The sequence below is a fragment of the Caretta caretta genome, chromosome 12, assembly GCF_965140235.1.
Source record: "Caretta caretta isolate rCarCar2 chromosome 12, rCarCar1.hap1, whole genome shotgun sequence".
NCBI lineage: Eukaryota > Metazoa > Chordata > Testudines > Cheloniidae > Caretta > Caretta caretta.
In genome coordinates this window covers 2,484,115-2,498,162 of record NC_134217.1, presented here as the reverse complement: position 1 = coordinate 2,498,162, position 14,048 = coordinate 2,484,115, and the positions used below count along the sequence as shown (strand labels likewise).

At 53.6% G+C, this 14,048-nt stretch overlaps 1 protein-coding gene across 7 annotated transcripts in view; it reads left to right on the top strand.

Annotated features, from left to right (window-relative positions):
* CARMIL2 (capping protein regulator and myosin 1 linker 2) overlaps positions 1–14,048 on the top strand; it is a 139,219-nt gene that overhangs the window by 43,355 nt on the left and 81,816 nt on the right. For all 7 annotated transcript variants that reach the window (XR_012664514.1, XM_075118251.1, XM_048816442.2 and 4 more), the window contains 3 exons: positions 4,086–4,195; positions 5,131–5,208; positions 7,325–7,401. Coding sequence is in view for 6 of the 7 variants with exons in the window: in XM_075118251.1 (XP_074974352.1) it covers positions 4,086–4,195; positions 5,131–5,208; positions 7,325–7,401 (265 nt within the window). In the remaining variant the exon portion in view is untranslated. The remainder of the gene's footprint in view (positions 1–4,085; positions 4,196–5,130; positions 5,209–7,324; positions 7,402–14,048) is intronic.

The following is a 14,048-nucleotide window of genomic DNA, read 5'->3' as shown; positions in this document are numbered from 1 at the left end:
TCCCACCTGCTTAGAAGTGGTGGAGAATGCGGGCAGAGACAGTCCGCCCCTGATATAAGGGAAGGCAAGGACTAGGACTAGGACTAGTGTCTTGAGAGACATTGGGTGGAGAAGATAGAACCCAGACATCCTGGGGTGTATTTTGCGGAGGCCCCAGGGGTTAATGTTGGTTGGAGTCCGGGGTCAGGGCCCGGGCCAAAGGGGGTTGATGACCCACAGGGACTATGGGAGGAGCAGAGGGCCCTCCGTAGACAGTTGGGGCAGCTGGCGAGGGAGCAGCGGGCCCTAGTAAGACTCCTCCGCCAGGAGTTTCAAGGATGGTGGGGGATGCTGAGTGTCCGGGCCAGGAGGCCAGTGGCAGAACAAAGGACGTGTTACGCCTGCAGAAAACAGGGACATTTGAAAAGGGATTGTCCCTACTGGGACAGGGGCAGGGCACCTCGCCTGGAGGAGAGACAGGGACAATTCCTGCGGACAGTCGCTGGGTGAGGGAACGTGGGTAGCTGCCAACCTCTTGGGCCTGTGGGCAGAAGGGCCACTCGCGGTGGGCATGCCCAGGCCAGAGGTACACGGAAAGGTCCAGGGCAGCGAGGAGGCAGAGGGCCTGTTGGGGCTGCCGGACACTGGGCCACATAAGGATGCACTGCCTCAGGGGAACTGAGGAGAGGCTGGAGGAGGTTCATGTGGGCCCGGAAGGACCAAAACTGAAGGAGGTGACAGCCCGGATGGAGGGAACCCTGCAGGAGGTGGGCACCCAGACAATCAAAGGGCCAGTCACCGAGGATGAGACCCAGACCATGTGGGCCCAGTGGGAGGCCAGGACTCAGGTGGGGGGAGCCCATGTAACAGTGGGAACGCAGACCCAGGGGGAAGAGGGTCTGGAAAACCCGGATGTACAGGCATGGCTGGAGGCCGCAGATCGGGCCCGCCGGAGGGTGGAGACCCAGGTCCAGGAGATGTCCCAAGCCTGGGAGGCTGCAGAGAAGAGATGCACAAGCCTGGAGGGGTGACCATGGAAGGCTAATTTTGGGGAGCCCAGGCTGAGGGGCCCCCTTCCCCCAGGGGTGGAGGTTTTGAGGGGGTGTGTGTAGCAGGGTAGACACCCGCTCCTGCCCTGAGGGGCTTACAACAGCACGGGAGAGGCCTGGGGCTGTGGGCTAGAAGCTGGGCCGATTGGGGAAGTGGCCACAGCTGGGCCATACCCCAATCAGGCCACAGCTGGCCTGTATAAGAAGGCCAGGGCAGCCAGGAGTAGAGACTCTGTCTCTCTGTGTCTCTGTCTGCCTTTAGCAGGAGAAGGGCCTGGTTGCTGGGGAGCTTGAGAGAGTACCTGAGGTGGAGCGGGGCTGGGGAGCTCCAGCCTGGGAACCCCCCGCCCCCCAGGCTGCAGGCCAAGAGTAAGGCCAAATAGGTACTGGGGTTGCAGGGGGCAGCCCACGGGTAGGCAGAGGCAGCAGGTCCAAACCCCTTCCCCTGTGATGAGTGGCTGATACACTGCAGTCCACCCAGGGAGCGGGGCTAAGTGAGGACTGGCAGCAGCCAAGACTGAGGTGAAGTGGGGATAGTGGATGGTGGGCTCCCCTGGGTGAGGAGATCCTGAGACTGAGGGGTTACTGCCAGAGGGGCAGCACCCCAGACAAAAGGGCACTGAGTCCAGGAGGGACACGGGGGGGCCAGTGACAGGCAGGACACTGACCTGCAGAGGGTGCTCTGGAGGCTGGTGAGCTAATTCCCAAGGACGACCAGCAGGAGGTGCCGCAGGGGTGAGTCCCACCTGTTTACACTTCTGATGTGGAGGACTTTGCATTTGTCCTTATTGAATTTCATCCTATTTACTTCAGACCGTTTCTCCAGTTTGTCCAGATCATTTTGAATTTTAATCCTGTCCTCCAAAGCACTTGCCACCCCTCGCAGCTTGGTATCGTCTGCAAACTTTATAAGCGTCCTCTCTACGCCATTACTTAAATCATTGATGAAGATATTGAACAGAACCAGAACCGATCCTTGTGGGACCCCACTCGTTATGCCCTTACAGCCTGACTGTGAACCGCTGATAACTACTCTCTGGGAACGATTTTCCAACCAGTTACGCACCCACCTTATAGTAGCTCCATCTAGGTTGTATTTCTAAAGTCAAGATATACCACATCTATCACTTCCCCCCCCACCTCCCCCCACAAGGCTTGTTATCCTGTCAAAGAAAGCTATCAGGTTGGTTTGTCATGATTTGTTCTTGACAAATCCATGCTGACCATTATTTATCACCTTATTATCGTCTAGGTGTTTGCAAATTGATTGCTTAGTTATTTTCTCCATTATCTTTCCTGGTACAGAAGTTAAGCTGGCTGGTCTGTAATTCCCCAGGTTGTCCTTATTTCCCTTTTTATAGATGGGTACTATATTTGCCCTTTTCCAGTCTTCTGGAATGTCTCCCGTCTTCCATGACTTTTTCAAAGATAATTGCTAATGGCTCAGATATCTCTTCAGTCAGCTCCTTGAGTATTCTAGGATGCATTTCATCAGACCCTGATGATTTGAAGACATCTAACTTGCCTAAGTAATTTTTGACTTGTTCTTTCCCTATTTTGGAAATGATCCTACCTCATTTTCACTGGCATTCACTATATTAGACGTTTGGTTTTCACCAAGAAGATTGGTGGTCATGGAAACAAAGAAGTCATTAAGCACTTCTGCCGTTTCCACATTTTCTGTTAATGACTCTCTTCTCCCCCCCCCCAACGCCCATTGAGTAACGGGCCTACTCTGACCTTGGTCTTTCTCTTGCTTCTAATGTATTTGTAGAATGTTTTCTTGTTTCCTTTTATGTCCCTAGCTAGTTTGATTTCATTTTGTGCCTTGGCTTTTCTAATTTTGTCCCTACATACTTGTGTTATTTGTTTATATTCATCCTTTGTATTTTGACTGAGTTTCCACCTTTTGTAGGACTCTTTTTTGAGTTTTAGATCAATGAAGATCTCCTGGTTAAGCCAGGGTGGTCTCTTGCCGTACTTCTTATCTTTCCCACGCAGTGGAATAGTTTGTTCTTGTGCCCATAATAATGTTTCTTTGAAAAACCGCCAACTGTCTTCAATTGTTTTTCCCCTTAGACTTGCTTCCCATGGGATTTTACCTACCAATTCCCTGACTTTGCTAAAGTCTGCCTTCTTGAAATCCATTGTCTTTATTGTGCTGTTATCCCTCCTACCATTTCTTAGAATCATGAACGCCACCATTTCATGATCACTTTCACCCAAGTTGCCTTTCACTTTCAAATTCTCAACCTGTTCCTCCCTATTTGTCAAAATCAAATCTAGAACAGTCTCCCCCGTAGTAGCTTTCTCCACTTCCTGAAATAAAAAATTGTCTCCCATACATTCCAAGAACTCATTGGATGATCTGTGCCCTGCTGTGGTGGTTTCCCAACAGATGTTTGGGTAGTTGAAGTCCCGCATCACCACCAAGTCCTGTGCTTTGGATGTGTCTCGATGGGGTTTGCGTTGGTTTCTGGGATGGGGGCAGGGCTCACAAAACCTCCTCGCTGCCTTTGGGACCCTTTACAGGAGCCAGAGGGCTCCAGGCTAGCATGGGAAACCTTCCCACAAGAGTGTGAAAGAGGGTGGCGGGGCTGCCCTGGCCTGCATTTCCCCTGGAGCCACCATGCTGGGCCCCAGGCCTCTTCGGGCAGTGTCCCTCTGCATTCCTCTTGCCAAGGGGCCAGGCCTCAACAGCCCAGTCTAGCCCTAACTGTGGAATGACTGATCTTGGTCCTAGGCCCTCTTGGCTTGGGCGCTGCCCAAGTGCATGTGCAGGGGGCCCCTTTTCAAAGTCAGGTGGCCAAAGAGCTCTGGTGGGTGCTGTGGACACTATGTGGGAGGGCTGGCTCTCAGAGTCCCAGCGGCTCCCAGGGGGGTTTAAGGAGAGAATTCCGCTGTGGGATGGTCCCTCTTCACCTGCCATGTCTCGGCAGTCTGAACCAAGCAGGGCTCTGGGATTGCAGGGTTTCTAACATGACAATGTCCTTCTCTGCTCTGCATCCACTCTTGGGTCCCCACCATGCTCACCGGCTTCTCCCTTCCCTCGGGCAGGAGCGAGCACTTTATGCCAGTCCCTTGCATCTAATGGAATCTTCAGCGCCTCACTTCAGCACCTGGATCTCTCGGGGAATCCTGGCATCTTTACCACGGACGATGCCAGCGTACGTATAAATAGCTCCCTGCAGGTAGGAAGGTCCAAGCCAGAGAAACGCAACTAAAACCTGAGCAGCGTGTACAGTGAGCTGAGATGTCTCTTCTCTCTCCCTCTCGCTCTGGGCAATGGGAGGCGTGGTGGCAGCTCAGATGTACCTGCTGGGGTGGGGCTAAAAGTAGCAGAGACCCCATGGCAGCACAGGTCAGGGCAGGCTTGCTGCATGTGGGTGTTAACTCAGGTTGCTAGCCCGCTCCGGGGTCCATGCTGCTCTTGGTCCCCAAGCTAGCTAGGCTAACGCTAGTGCAGATAAGCCTCCCCGACCTGCAGTCACATCTCTGATGGGAGTGAAGACTCTTTCTAGCGTGTGTTGCATTTTCTGGAGGTTTAACGATTTAGGTCAGAAGAGTCTGGCCCATCAGCTGGGTCTGTTGTTGGGGTTTGGTCAGATTTTTGGGCTGCCCCCTTTGACATTTGATGCCAAAATGTTCAGAAGGGGCTATTGCTTTTTGGGTGCCCACTTGAGACCGTGCCCAGCCCCCACAGCTCCTGTGGACTCCTGTGGGAGCTCAGTGTCTTCAAAAGCCCCCCAAATCAGAGGCCACTCTTGGCAAATCTATTGCAGGTCACTTTGGCCAAGCAGCCAACTCCATTTCTGCTTCCCCTGGCGCTGCTGCCCAGGGGAAGGGGCTGAGTGGGGAGGAGGAGGTGCTTGGGGGAAGGGGAGTCTGGGTTCACCCCCAGGCTGGTTTGTTTCCTTCTCGCTTTCTTGGGCTGAACGTTAACCCTGCCAAACCCCAGGAGAAAGGCTGTCTGCCTGTGAGCCAGGCTCACTCCTGATTCCTGGGCAGAAATGTCCTGCAGTCAGCCCCAGGTGCGAGGAGATGCTGCCTCTAGAAAAACCCTTCCAGCAGACCCTTAAATCCACGTCTTCTCTCCCCACAGAGCTTGCACAGCTTCCTCAGCCACGCGAACTCGGTGTCTCATCTCAACCTGGCCAACACAGACTGTGCTTTGGATGCAGTAAGTAGCAAGGGGCTGTTCTCCACTCATCTGTGCCGAGGGGACCTTCCTTCTTGCCATCTGCGTCACTGCAGCCCCTGCCGTGTGCCTGGCCCTGCAAACCAGAGTCACTGTGCAGGGTGTGCAGCCCAAGAGGCAGATGAGTATATTTCTGCCTCCCAGGGCTGGCCTTTCCCATCCCTGGGCCTCGGTCCTCCTTAGGCAGAGGCAATTGAGCCGCTGGTGCCTGCGGAACTCCCAGGCCTGGTCCTAGCCCTAGCTGAGGCAGAATGAAATCGTAATTTGCTGTGGTGTACTGGAAGTCTCATGCGTTATTGATCAGGAATGAATGAATGCAGCAGGTACTTCCCCTTTGGATGTAAATCTTGGCACTGGCATCCAAGGTTGGAACAGCCTCGGTGCTGTAATTTATGGCTGGACCTTAAATTACATCAGATATTGGTGCTTTGGGATAGCTCCCTCTGCCAAAGTCATGCTTCCAGATGAGCCTTCCAACTCCTTGTATTTCCCTCACTGTCCCTGATGCATGTAGGTCTGGTTATTTACCTTGGAAAGGGGGCAGGATTGTAAAATGCTGTTCTGCTCTGGAAAGTGGAAAGAAAAGGAGTACTTGTGGCACCTTAGAGACTCTAGTCTTAGTCTCTAAGGTGCCACAAGTCCTCCTTTTCCTTTTGCGAATACAGACTAACATGGCTGCTACTCTGAAATCTGGAAAGTGGGTCTCTGTGATCAGCCAGTGTGCTTATTTAAACAGCCAGCCCTGCAGACTCCTTTGGGGACTCAGTCAGCTGGTCTCATGTGCCTGCCTTCTGCAGGCCAAAACACACCTTGTGGGACCCCTGCCCCACTGTCTCCAGCTGCATTGCACTTTGCAGCCTCTAGGTGCGTAGGGCCTGGTTTTCAGTGGGAGCTGCAGGTGCCGATATCTCTGAAAATCAGACCGTTAATCACCCATTCTGTGGCTGGCTAAGAGGGACTCTGGCTCCGGCTCCCTCTCTCTGGGCTGGACCTGCCCTGTAAGGCCTGCGGAGTAAAAAGCAGCAAACGTGTACCCAACTCACTCGAGTTGGCAGCTCTGCCCCTGAGATGCGCTGGGAGCCATTTTGGACCACTGTCGCTTTCTATAGCAGAGCCGCATGTCCTAGCATGCAGGGACTTGTCTGTGTCAGACAACACAACCAGTGGATTGCAGAGGGTTAGTGACAGAGGAAGGCTGGCCTAGTGGTGAGAGTGCTAGCCTGGGACTTGGGCAACCTGTCTCAATTCCCTCCCCCGCCCCATCCTTCACCTAGGCTCTATGCCACTATTTCCCCCTGTGTACAGTGGGGGTAGTAGCCCTGCCCTACCTCACGGGGTGTGCTCAGATACTGTGGTGATGGGGGGGCTGTATAAATTGCTTAGCTGGATGGATAGAGATCACACATGGCCAGGCCTAGTGGTCAGGGTCCTTATCGCCCATCTGTGGTGTGTGATTGGTGCTGTCCAGTACCCAGAGGCAGCCTCAACCCCCTTGCCATGACAGCAAGGCTTGTGCCCAGCAGCCTGGCTGAGCAGCAAATGGCTCTCTGAGCCAGGTGAGAGGGGAGCTCAGTTCTGCCAGGGCTATTGCAGCATTTCTGCCTTCGGAGAGTTAGCCCTGGTGGCCTTTGTGGGATGGTCTGGGCGGAGAGGGAGGGAGACTTGGTTTGCGTGGGCGAAATGACAGAGGAGGGACAGGGACAGCCAACAGGGGAAAGACTTGAAGGTGGGGGGAGCCAGGTGGCCCTTCCTGGTGTCCCCACTGAAGGGGGAGTAGCTGGGGAAAGGAAGCCCTGTAAACAGGGTAGTGTAGTCAGGGGTGGGGAGGACAGCTCCCAGCTGTGCATGGTGCTTGTCTGCAGGGGGCATGGTCTCAGAAACATGAGGGTGGGGAAAGCTCAGGACGTCCTGTGGGGGGCAGGATGCCCCAGACCTGTTTTTCCCCAATATGTTCCATCACTCTGCTGTGTGATAGGGGTTGTGTCTAATGTGGGGAGGAGGGTTCATGGCCTGTGGAGCTATGCTGAACACTGCCTGGCTTAGAGCCCGCGCACTGGCCCGGCCTGTTGTCTCATACACTTCTAATTTCCATTTCAAGCTGTTTGGTGCATTGGCCCTCGGATGCTGTGCCAACCTCGCCCATCTGGATCTCTCCAAAAACGTGTACTCGCACAAGTAAGCCTCAGATTCACTCCCTCTGTCGTCCGTGTCTAGTGACGTCTGGCCCCAGAGATTTTGTGTGTGTCTGCTGTAAGCCATTGTGTCTATGGCTGAATGCAGTGGCTGCCCAATGCAGTGACCGTGACTTCTTGGAGCAGTTAATCATAGAATATCAGGGTTGGAAGGGACCTCAGGAGATCATCTAGTCCAACCCCCTGCTCAAAGCAGGACCAATCCCCAATTTTTTTTGCCCCAGATCCCTAAATGGCCCCCTCAAGGATTGAACTCACAACTCTGGGTTTAGCAGGCCCGTGCTCAAACAGCTGAGCTATCCCTCCCCCCATGGGGGGGGGAACTCCCTTTCCAGGCTGCTGTGGCCGTGCTTAGTAACCTGTTTGAAAATAGCAGGGGGAAAATAAATCCCATCCCTCCCTCTGCGTGCACAGCAGCATGCGGTCCTGGGAGCAGACATAACATGCTAATGGGTGCAGCAAAATGACTGATTTCAGTTTAGCTTGAGCCTCTTCCTGATCAGTTAAAGCCAAGCCAAAATCAGCCTCGCTAAACTCAAGTAAAAGCGTCCACACGGCCTTTTTGCATCGGCATAACTAAATGGGTTTAGACTCGCCCCTTAAATTAAGCCGATGATGCTTCCTCCTGAAGAGCAGCCCGTAGGTTGCAAGTCCTTTTGGGGGACAGACCCCTGGGAATGTGCTGTAGGAAGAGCAATGTGCAGGACAGAAATGCAAAGGATCTTTGTGAACATTAATTTTGATGACCATCGAAGGGTATTTCAAAAATAATTTACCTATGCATTTTTTTATATTCTAGTTTATATATTTCTCCCCCGCCCCCTCCTCTGGCACCTGCTCGCATTAGAGGGCGGCTTCTCTTGTCATATCGACCTTATTTGTGCCTCAAGAGTTGGAGGTTTTCATGCCGGTCTCAGTGTGGCAGCAGGTGTGGTTTGGGGCTGACCGGTGGGAGATGTAGGTTCATTTCCTACCCGGGCCGCCCACACCCTGAGTACACTGCTGTTTGTAGACACGAATACTTCCCTCCCACGAAAGGTTTGTGCCCTTTTCAGCTTCTTCACAATAGCTCCTTTTTTCCCAGGGGTTTTTTTAATCTTAGAACTATCCTGAGTATCAAGTCTTGTTGTCTGTATCTTTGCTGGAGGGCTCCCTGGATGACCAGAGAACTGGGGTGGGATCTCTCTCAGCCCAATAATGAAGTGACTGGTCTGTTTGAACCTTTCACAAAGATTTTTTTTCTCCCAACAGTTCCGTGGGCATTTTAGTTCAATAGATATTAGCAAAAACGAGCAGAAAACAAAAAGCTCTAATGACTCAATTTCCTTGCCCTGCTCAATAGCTCTGCCTTTAGAGTCATAGAAGATTAGGGTTGCAAGAAACCTCAGGAGGTCATCTAGTCCAACTCCCTGCTCAAAGCAGGACCAACCCCAACTAAATCATCCCAGCCAAGGCTTTGTCAAGTTGGGCCTATAACAGGGTGCAACTCACCACTGCGGCGCCTCCTGCTGGTCATACAGGAATTAGCTCTTTTTACCAGCTCTGGAGACCTCTGCCAGTGTCTCACCGTCACTGGCCACCATGTCTCTCCCAGACCCCGGTGCCCTTTTACCCAGGGTGCTGCCCCTCCAGGCAATACCCTGCAGATCTGGGTCTCCCCACCCCAGGGAACCCCCCACCCTCTATCCCCAACTTGCCTCAGCCTATGCTCTACTGCCAGTCACCATCTAGCCCCCTTTCACTGGGGCTGACTGCAGTCTGTATAAGCTAGTCATTGTAGGCAAAAGGGGTTTGGACCTGCTGCCTCTGCCTACCCTTGGGCTGCCCCGTTGCAACCCCAGTACCCTGTCTTAGGCTGTCTGCCAGGCCTGCAGGCTGGGGCTTTTCCAGTCTGGAGCCTCCCAGCTCCCATGGCCTTCCCCAGCCCCACTTCACCTCAGGTACCCTGGTATGCTCCCCAGCAGCCAAGCCCATCACCCTCCACAGCTAGAGGAGACTCTGTGTGCTCCTAGCCCACTGCCCTCTTATAAGGGCCAGCTGGGCCCTGATTAAGCCAGCTTCGGCCTGATTGTGGCGTGGCCCCCAGCAGAGGCTGCTTCTCCCAATCAACCCCGCTTTTCCTTTCCTGCCACAGCCCTCTCCCCGGGCTGTTTTAAGCCTTTTAAGGCAGGAGCGGGTGACCACCCCACTACAGGGCCTTAAAAATCTCTGAGGATGGAGATTCCACTAGCTCCCTAGGTGACCCATTCCCGTGCTTCACCACCCTCCTAGTGAAATAGTGTTTCCTAATATCCAACCTAAACCTCCCGCACTGCAACTTGAGACCCTTGCTCCTTGTTCTGTCATCTGCCACCACTGAGAACAGCCGAACTCCATCCTCTTTGCAACCCCCCGCTTCAGGCAGTTGAAGGCTGCTATCAAATCTCCCCTCACTCTTCTCTTCTGCAGACTAAATAACCCCAGTTCCCTCAGCCTCTCCTCATAAGTCATGTGCTCCAGCCCCCTGATCATTTTCATTGTCCTCCACTGGACTCTCTCTCCAATTTGTCCACATCCCTTCTGTAGCGGGGGGACCAAAACTGGACGCAATACTCCAGGTGTGGCCTCACCAATGCCGAATAGAGGGGAACGATCACGGCCCTCGATCTGCTGGCAATGCCCCTACTAATACAGCCCAATATGCCGTTGGCCTTCTTGGCAACAAGGGCACGCTGCTGACTCACCCAGCCATAGGCGGAGCTATATGGGCCCCTGGTGCCCCACAAGCAGCTCCCTGTCCCCGGAGTCACCGCCTGCTGTGGAGAGGCCCCAGCGCTGACCGGCTCCCAGCCCCTAGGCCAGGAACCCCCGCCAATGGGAGCTGCAGGGGCCGACGCCAGAGCTGCCTGGCTGTGCCTCCACGGCGTGGGGGGAAGGGAGCCGCAGGCAGAGAGAGCGGCAGGAGTCTGTCACTGTCCGACAGACACAGCCAGGGGGTTGTGGGGACGGATAGATGGAGCCGGGGGTGGGGGAAAGGAGCCTCGATGGGCACCCCGGGCTGGCATAAAATACACAGTACAGAGGGGGCTTCCTGAGGGGGCTATAGCAACACCCCCCCACAGAGCAGATCCAGGCTGTGGCTGGCTCCATCCAAAGACCCCCACAACCCTCTGCCCCCCCTGAGAGGGCCCCAATGGCCTCTGTGCCCCTGTCACCCCTCACCAGAGAGCCTCCCCCTTTTGTGCCAGACAACTCCCCTCCCCCACGGCCTCCCCTGCTCCAGAGCTCCCTACAGTCTCCCCCTTTGCCTCCCCCCCACCTCCAGCCCATTGGCCGGGAGGCTCCCAGTCTATTGGCCAGCGCTGCCAATGGGAGCTGCACCTGAGGCAGGGGGCCTGCTTCATAGGCGTGCACAGCACTTTTCATTAGGGTGCGCACCCAGGGAATTTTATTTATCTATTTATTTTTAAAGGCGAACATTTAGCACACACTTTTCCACACTGAAAAAAACCAGTAACCTAGTTAATAATTATAATAATAATGATATCCACCCATAGAATTAATGAAGAATGTGTGTATACTGTATATGAGATTATTATATGAGAAATGAAAATAAGCTTGCTTTGGGATTCTACAAGGCACTTATTTAACTACTTTTGGTACCCTGAGTAATGATAACACTTATTGCAAATCACATAAACAGGGATCTCATGGTCCCCTTCCTTCACCCCCTTGCAAAGGCACAGGTGTTAGTGCTGGCTGACCTAGGGCTGCCGAAAACCCTATGGGCAAAACATACGGAAAGAAGAGGGTCAATTTATACAGAGGGCTGAGGGGGGACTCCCACAGTGCATTAATTAACACTTAATAAATTCATCAAAATTAAATACATTACTGAGATAAGAACCTGTAATGGCAACTTTACTTCATGAGAAGCTCCAGAGAAAGAAGACCTAGAGGGAGTAATGGTAGGGGGAATCCCAGGGAAACCAAAGGGGCTGGTAGAGAGAGCAGACAGAGAACAAGGCTGGACGCAGAGTGGCTGCAGGGTTGGCCCAGTCTTCTGCATCTCACCTGTGGGTGGAGACACCGATCTCTAGCACTGTAAGAGGGAACAATAGAATGGAATGCCCAGACGAATGAATGACTAGAGTACAATTTCCTAAGGGACCCATACCCTTGCAGAGCTTTTCTAGCTCTGACATTTACATTTCTACATGGTTTGGCCCACAGAAATAAAAATTTGCACATCTTCCATGTGTTTTTGGACCAATGGGAAAAAAACCAGTTAGAATTCAAGTGACTTTTAAAAGATGCAGACCTGCCTGGCCGTGCCTCCAAAGCACCGGCAGAGGGAGTCACAGGTGAGCAAGCCCCAGTCATTATGACCACAGGCCCAGCAATTCTCTGGGTATTTAATTTCACTGAGGCAAGTAATTCAATCTACTCTTCCTTTCCAGACAGTTTGTGGCTTTTTCTGTAAGAAAACTTACAATTTCTTTGCAAAGAAGTCCATTTATAGTTTTTTCACTTGAAGTATATTTTCTGGTTGTTCATAAGCTCATTTATTTTGTTAACTCGGTTTCTTAGACAATTTTAAAAGTCACTTGAATTGTACTTGTTTTTTTCCATTGGTCCAAAAACACATGGAAGATGTGCAGACTTCTCTGTCACTGCCATTTTAAAATGAAGATTGATGTCTTTCTAAGACCTGCTCTCGCTTAGCCAGCTGGTCTGGGCTTGGTGCAGGAGTCACTGGCTAAGGATCTCTGGGCTGGGCTGTGCTGGGCTGTGCTGGAGGGCAGATTGGCTGGTCTTAAGGGTTCTCTCAAGCCCTAGCAGCTCGGAATGCTGCCAGCGTAGCACCGTTTTGCAGATGCTCCAAATAAGGTTGCCAACTTTCTACTTGCACAAAACCAAACACCCTTGCCCCATCCCTCCTCCAAGGCCCCACCCCTTCTCTGAGGCCCTACCTCTGCTCACTCCATCCACCTTCACTAACTCGTTCATTTTCACTGGGCTGTGTGACAGGGTCGGGCTAGATAGCTGTAGGAGAGTAATAGAAGGCAGATATATCAGCCCCAGGTTAAGTATGTCCCTTTTCCCTGTGTAAGGTAAAAGGGAAGGTTCCAGAACAATCAGGAACCTTCTGGAGACCATTAAGATGACAGGCTGATTAGAACACCTGCAGCCAATCAAGAAGTTGCTAGAATCAATTAAGGCAAGTTAATCAGGTCACCTGGCTTTAAAAAGGAACTCACTTCAGGTCCTGTGGTGAGGATAAAGAAGGGGTTGGGAGGAGGCCAGGGGGAAGTAGCCCAGGGAGTTGTAGCTGTCACACAGCTGTTCCAAGAGGCACTCTAGACAGCTGCATCCCACAGGGCCCTGGGCTGGAACCCGGAGTAGAGGGTGGACCCGGGTTCCCCCCAAATCCTCCCAACTCCTGGTCAGACACAGGAGGAGTTGACCTGGACTGTGGGTTCGTGAAAACAGCCAAACTGAGGGCTGCCGTGAAGCTCCAAGGCGAGCAAATCCTTGGCCAATAAGCACAAGACCCACCAAGGTAGAGGAGGAACTTTGTCACAGCTGGGGCAGGGGGTTTGGGTGCGGGAGGGGGTGAGGGCTCCAGCTTGGGGAGCAAGCTCTAGGTTGAGGCCAGAAACGAGGAGTTCAGGGTGTGGGAGGGGGCGCCAGGCTGAGGCTGTGAGTTGGGATGCGGGAGAGGGTGAGGGCTCCAGCTGGGGTTGTGGGCTCTGGGGTGGGGCCAGGGATGAGGGATTTGGGGTGCAGGAGGGGGCTTCAGCTGGGGGGTGGAGCTGAGGGTTTCAGAGTATGGGAGGGGTCTCCAGGCTGAGGCAGGGAGTTGGGGTATGGGAGGGGGTACAGGCTCTAAGCTGGGGGTGTGGGTTCTGGAGTGGGGCCAGAAATGAGAGGTTCAGGGTATGGGAGGGGGATTGGGGCAGGGGGTTGTGGCTTGGGGGTGGGGTGAGGGCTCCAGCTTGGGGTGCAGGCTCTGGGGTGAGACTGGGGATGAGGGATTTGGGGTGCGGGAGGGTGCTCTGGGATGGGACTGAGGGGTTCAGAGGGTGGGAGGGGGATTGGGGCTGGGACAGGGGGTTGGGACATGGGAGGCGGTGAGGGGGACAGGCTCCAGGCAGTGCTTACCTCAGACAGCTCCCAGAAGTAGTTGCATGTCCCCCCTCCGGCTTCTACACAGAGGCACAGCCAGGCACCACTGTGTGCTGCCCTGTCCACAGGCGCCACCTCTGCAGCTCCCATTGGCTGTGGTTCCTGGCCAATGGGTGCTGTGGAGCTGGTGCTTGGGGTGGGGACAGTGCGCAGAGCCCCCTAGCTGCCCCTAGGCATAAGAGCCGCAGGGGAGACATGCCGCTGCTTCTGGGAGCAGCGTGGAGCCACGGCAGGCAGGGAGCCTGCCTTAGCCCTGCTGTGCTCCCAACTGGACTTAGAATCATGGAAAATTAGGGTTGGAAGAGACCTCAGGAGACCTTCATCTAGCCGAACCCCCTGCTCAAATTAGGACCAGGGCCAGGACCAACACCAACTAAACCATCCCAGCCAAGCCTTTATCAAACTGGGCCTTGAAAAGCTCTAAGGATGGAGATTCTACCACCTCTCTAGGTGACCCATTCC